Consider the following 6,545-nt stretch of genomic DNA (forward strand, 5'->3'; position numbering starts at 1 on the left):
GTATCAACAATGAAAGTTAATCCCCAACGAATGGGATCAAAAACCGAAGTTAGCACAATATATGAAATGTTTTATAGATTTTGTATATCAACAATAGAAGTTGATGCAATTTCATATACGTCTCACCTCACTCGGGGGCCACGCCCCCTCGTGAAAGATACATTATGGGTAGAATGTGAGAAAAAAAAGATTATTTTCAAAAAATAATAATTTGCTAACTGTATTGCTCACTAATATTTGCAGGTTCATGAAGATTTTGTTGATTCGGTTACAGATGAAGAGATGTATTTGATTGACTGTCAGCACCAACACGAGAGTTGGAAGTAGAGAGACAGAGGAATGAGGAACTGGCAGAACAAAACATGTATCTTCAATTGGAAAAGGAGGAAATAACTTATCATAGGAGGGACAAGCAAAAGACAATGATGAGCAACATAACATTCATGAAGAAAATTATTGACAACAACAAGGACACGATTCATTTGCATCCTGAAGATGAAGAGAGACTCAAAGATATTGCTAAAGAAGAAAATGAATGGAATGAAAAGGAGAATCATGTCCAGAGAGCAAGATCGGATAGTAATCAACAGGAATTCAATAGAGCAGTCAAAGATTTGTTAGAAACTGATTCAACTCCATTGGAGAATACAGGCGAAGAACCATCTGGAAAGGAAAATGAAGTTGAGTTGGAAGCTGTTACAAATGAAGAACCATCTGGAAAGGAGAATGAAGATGACTTGAACATAGAAGAAGAACAAGAATCAAGTCAACTGACATTGTCACTTTCAGATGTAGGTCAAAGTGATATGGAAAAAAGCTTTCATAAGGGTTTTCAAAGTGGACTAAAGTTCCATGTACATCCTTTGGTGTCAGATGCTTTGAAGAAAAGCTGGTCAAAGGGCTTCCATGCAGGAAGAGAACAAAAGAGAAGACAAGAAGAAGCAGATATTCAAATACATAATGTGATTGCAGAGATTGGTAACTCAGTTCAATATTTAGAAGAGGACAAAGATCTTCAAATAACCAATGTGATTGCAGATACTGGTAACTCAGCTCAACAGTTATAAGAGAAGAATTAAGTAAAGGAAGTAGAAAGGAGTACAAACATGCTGGAAGCAGAGATGGTGGGAGATGTACTTGTTTATTCAACTCCTCCACTTAAGTCTATACTTCCAGAGATATCAGGTTATGTCCCTACAGGTACTATTCACTAACTCAGTTGGAGAAGTACTCAATTTATGTTCTGCGCAATTTGAAAATGTATTCAAGTATGATTATGCTCTACCAAATGCAAGTATGTTGATAATGTTGATTATACAAGTTTCAGTTTATGTTCTTTCACTATGACAAATGAACACTATAACATATGAACTTCTGTTGTATAGAAACTAGAGATATAATGCTAGTTTTGGTTTTGAATGCTTATTACTTGTTGAATGCTTGAAACTAGAGATATAATGCTAGTTTTGTTTTTGGTTTTAATGCTAATGTTATATAGATCAACAACAGTAGTTGATCACATAAAATGGAATCAACAACAAGAGTTGATACCATTTGATGATATCAAGAACAGGAGTTGATCCCATTAGATAGGATCAACAACAGATGTTGATCCCTTTTTACTAAAAATAGAAGAACCAACAACAATTGTTGATCCCAAAAAACAATGAGTCAACAATGATATGTTGATACTGTTTGCATAAGACTCTTGCTTGTTAATCTAATCGGATTATTTTCCTGCAGGTACTATCCCGAGCATTCCAAGCTTCGGTGCGATCACTGCCGGAATATATACTCCTACTCCCCCAGAACAGATGGAAGACGGTTCGACACAACAAACGAAATATACTCATACACAGAAAACAGAAGAGAGTGATTCTGAAACTCCAGATGATGATAATGTGTTGGAAGGGCTTAAAGTGATATACAAATTAGATGAAATACCTGGGCCAAATGAAGAGGAAGACAACACCCAAGACGGTGATGATTCTGAAGAGACGTAGAGCCAAAGGAATCAGTCTGATGCTACTGAAAGAGCACGTAGGTATAACACAAGGTCGTCAAGGAATCTTCCAGATAAATTCATACCTGATGATAAAGTGAAGAAGAAAGGAGGAAAGGGAAAGAAGAAGGGGGAGGTGTTGAAGAACCGGAAATAATCAACCTTGATGATTACATTGATGTGACGCCGCCTGATCCAAAGAAACTGAAGAAGCCAGAAAATTTCAAACTCTGGAAATCCTGCACCGAGGAAGAAAAAAATGTCCTTCGTCCATTCTTTGAGAAAGCAACATAAAAGTATGTAACTCTGTAACAAATTGCCTCTTTATTCATAGGTATAAACAATGAAATTTGATACCATGCAACATCTGCGAAAAATGATTGTAAATCGAAGTTGCAGTTAGAATTTCTAATATGGTATGTCAAGATAATAATGCTTCAACAATAATATGTTATGTTATATCAGGGAGTTAACCTAATCTTTGCAAATGCGGTACCAGAGCATGTATCTTTTATTTCAACAATGTGGTGGAAGAGATCGTCTATGAAAGGCATATCCAAGCTCTAATGGATGACCAGAACATTAACAACGATATTGTTGATTACTATGTCAACATGCTGCAATCAAAGATGGAAAATCCATCAAAGCCGGCATACTATGGGAACACGCACTTGATTCTGTCTACAAATGCTTATGTAAGTAACGAAAACTCTTAATCTGTCTTTTCAATAACTTGTTACATAAACTTATTTAGTTCTATATTATCGTAGTTGAAACCTTATTGTTGTTATCTGTAAAAAACAAACTAAGTGCCAAGAAAATGATGCAGCAAATAATGAGGGGTGCAGTAGCTAGCAAAGATGCAAAGAAAGTGGATAAATGTGGGATTCCGGATATGTTAAGGAAAAATTACCCAGTGGATGACGATGACGCGATACTGTTGATAACAATGTGTCTACAAGACAGGGATCAGAAACCATTCCATTGGGTGCTTCTTACGTTGACACGTGGAAGATGGTTGATTTTCAACACCATTTATCACTACAAATGATACAACAAGCAGTACAATGTCATGGTACAACCATTGACTCCTCTCCTGAACCAAATGGGTATAAAAGATGTTGAGACAAGTGGACCAGTAACTACAATTTTAGACCATTACACGGTACCACCGCAACAGGGTTTGGACTGCGCAATCCACATCTGCATGTTCATGAAATGTTTGGTGAAGCATGGAGACTGCTGGGATCTAAATGGTAAGAGCATTAAATACCATGATAAGATAAACAAGAAGAGAGCGAAGATGGCTGCCAAGATGTTAGTTGAATTTGATGCATGTAAACCAACTTTGGAAGAAGGTAAGAAAGTACAAGAACTTACAGATTCAGTCGAAGAGGTACTCAACATACAAGATTCAGTTGAACCATTAGATAAGTGCAAACATACTTGGGCGTAGTTTAACATATGATGGTAAGTAATTTAGTCAATCTGTGTAGCTATGCTAATTTATTTAAACTGTTAGTTTGAAAAGACATCTTATAGTTACTGTAAATTTATGTCTGAAGGTCTGTTTATGTTCTGAAACAATTTGGAGGATATGTTTAGTACTAGTTTGTTATGAATTAATACTACTATTAGTTACCAAGTGATTATCAAGTGAATGAATGGTTTTCTTATCAAGTGAATGAATGTTGGTAGTAAATATTGCAGGTATGCACAGCTGATGGAGTTAACTTGTATATACAGATAAAACCATGCAATTTTTTTCTTTTTATTGAGCATCAACAATGGAAGTTGGTCCAATAATGGGATCAACTTTGGAAGTTGAATGCCATGACTTGGATCAACATTAATATGTTGATACTGTTTACATAGCACTTTTTATTTTCATTAAGCATCAACAATGGAAGTTGATCCAGTAATGGGGGATCAACAATGGAAGTTGATACCATGTCTTGGATCAACATTGATATGTTGATACTGTTTACATAATACTTTTCCTGTAAAAAAACAGTAAACCTGGAACCTGCAAACTGACATAAACTGAAAAAAATAACATTCATAAAAAAATAAAAACAGAATGTATGTAATTAAAAACACAACAAATCTAACAAGAAAATATAGGAAAATCACAAACTTAAATAACATCCATGTTGATCATTCAAGAACTAGTATAAAAAGGTAAAAAATAAGTTCAGAAAAATAGTAAATTATTCACTAAAACTTCAGAACAACATCCTCCTCAAAAAGTTGATCATCCTGGAATTAGACTCCATGCGAAACACTGGTGCACGAGGAGCCAAAGGAGCTCCGCGACATCTACGACGGTTGTGGAAGCCAAGTCTCCCATGCTGACCACACTTCCTTTTCTTGTAAACTTTCTCTTGAGAACCCATGCACCTTGAAGTAATTGGCCTTCCAGCTGACTCTCGACCACCATTGGGAGGAAAAACATAACCTTCCTCATTAATTTTAGGTGGCCTCTCAATATCGGGGATAGGATAGATAGCACGAGTATACAAACCTCTATAGTACTCGGTGGTATAATATGGAATGATATGCTTGTAAGGTTCGTCTGGCCCAATCTGCATCATCGCTTTCATTGAATGGGTGCAAGGGAAACTATGCTTCTGCAACCAATTGCAAGTGCATGTCTTAGCATCCAAGTCGACTGTGTGCTTTCCAGTAGGACAAATGATCTCAAAAACTCTATCACTTGATCTACGGAACTTGTAAAAATGGCAGTCGGTCACCCTCTTGTTGAGCCTATCCTGCATCAGGGGAGTAAGCTTTTAAGTCCACTTACTAGACTCCACCAACCTCTTGTAGTTCTGCTCCATTACCTTAGCACGAATACAGTCGATAAGCTCAAGTACTGGAAGCCGCTTATCATGCTTGATCACACTGTTAAAACTCTCTGCAATGTTAGATGTGTTCTCACCATACCTTTCTCTTAGAAACGCATGAGCAGCCCAGTTCTGGAATGAAATCTTCACCATCCAATCAATCACTGAATCCAGCTTCAGATTGCTCATACTCTTGGCAGCAGCAAAGAACTTCTCCTTTGTTAACGCAGTGTAACACTCTTCAAACAACTTCACAACAGTTTGCCCGCTCTTTCCCTTTGGAACCGGAATATTCCCTTTCATGTGGTAAAAACAGTAAGAATGGTAAGCCTTTGGGAAGATCACAGGGACATGTTTCAGAAGGCCAGCTTCACGATATGATATGATGGTCAGTGGACGGTCTTCCCTGATAATACCCTTCAAGTTGGTTAAGAACCATTCCCAACTCTCACAATTTACACAAATCTTAAACTGGATGTTAAACTTCACCACATCAATCCCTTTGGAGATGCATTAGTGAATGAAAAACCTCAACTCCATATCGTGATTGATCATATGTGATTTTCCATCTATGGTGTAACCAAAAAGTATGAGGTCTTCAGGGACATAAGGCCAGTATTGTTTCACCATACTAATCATCTCGCTGATAGTACTAGATTCAGAAACAACATGTGATACGGTCATATTGGATAAAGTGAACTCTGCAACAGCCATCTTTGGCCTGCAACAATAAAACAATCAATCTGGATCAACAAATCTAATAAAACATAAAAAACAATGTTGACACCATAATCTGTCAACAACCAATGTTGATCCACTAAAACAACTGCTATCAACAACCATAATCAGAAAATTGTCCAGGTTATTGCATCAACAATGAAAGTTGATCTAACAAACCTTCATCAACAACCAATGTTGATCCAATAAAACAGCTATCAACAACCATAATCAGAAATTTATCCAGGTTATTTGCATCAACAATGAAAGTTGATTCAACAAACCTGAATCAAAAATAAATGTTGATATAAATAATCTGAATATTGTACAAATTTTCAGCGTCAACAATGAAAATTCTATGTCAACAACGAGGATTTTAAAACGAAAAAAACAACATAAACAGCATCATATATGTTACTACGCATCGAATTAGTATGCAACTGGTGCAAATGTGAACCTGAACCATGAAATACTACATGAACATACATGCTCCATGTTATGTAAACCATAAGAAAATGCCTAAACCTAACCTAAGTGTTGATGGTGGATTTTAGTTCAGGGCTAAAATTGTAAAAACAGTATTTTATGCGTTGTCACCCTGCAAAGGGAAAAGCCATTTAAGAAGTGATGAGTGCAGAAAACCTCCTCACTTTATTTGAAGCAATTCAATATAAACACGAAATTCACCCAGAATGGTGCGTGCAACGGCCATCCCAAATATTCTGTGAATTTTATTAGCATTTATTAATCAACGCAAGATTCGCCTAGTATTTTCCATGCTATGTTCTCAGCCGAACTCTCATTATTGACATGACATGATTATTAAAGTGTTCACTTTCAGCAGAGTAACATGAATCTCCCGAAGTGCCAATATTGAGATATGCATGAAATACCCACACATGCTACACTACTCCCTGACAAAGAGAGTCTCGAATCGATGCGCTTTTAATTAAAGACAGCTCGATCGAACATGTTTAATT

The 6,545-nt window shown here is 36.6% G+C and overlaps 1 protein-coding gene across 1 annotated transcript; it reads right to left on the minus strand.

The window, feature by feature from the left end:
- Positions 1 to 4,227: 4,227 nt before the first annotated feature.
- Positions 4,228 to 5,562, minus strand: LOC113352453. Its single transcript, XM_026596269.1, has 3 exons — positions 5,378 to 5,562; positions 4,846 to 5,254; positions 4,228 to 4,773 (listed from the first exon to the last, which is right to left on the minus strand). Exons 1-3 carry the CDS (start codon positions 5,560 to 5,562, stop codon positions 4,228 to 4,230), a joined length of 1,140 nt encoding a protein of 379 aa, XP_026452054.1.
- Positions 5,563 to 6,545: the final 983 nt, after the last annotated feature.

Source organism: Papaver somniferum, chromosome 2, assembly GCF_003573695.1.
Source record: "Papaver somniferum cultivar HN1 chromosome 2, ASM357369v1, whole genome shotgun sequence".
NCBI classification, from domain to species: domain Eukaryota; kingdom Viridiplantae; phylum Streptophyta; class Magnoliopsida; order Ranunculales; family Papaveraceae; genus Papaver; species Papaver somniferum.

What these genes read in the sequence shown, in the direction of transcription:
- LOC113352453 (XM_026596269.1), bottom strand. Translation starts at nt 5,562, where the DNA reads ATGGCTGTTGCAGAGTTCACTTTATCCAATATGACCGTATCACATGTT. An exon ending in AATCACGATATGGAGTTGAG is followed by an intron (nt 5,255 to 5,377) that starts GTTTTTCATTCA and finishes GGGTATTATCAG; the next exon opens with GGAAGACCGTCCACTGACCA. An exon ending in TCGACTGTATTCGTGCTAAG is followed by an intron (nt 4,774 to 4,845) that starts GTAATGGAGCAG and finishes CCCCTGATGCAG; the next exon opens with GATAGGCTCAACAAGAGGGT.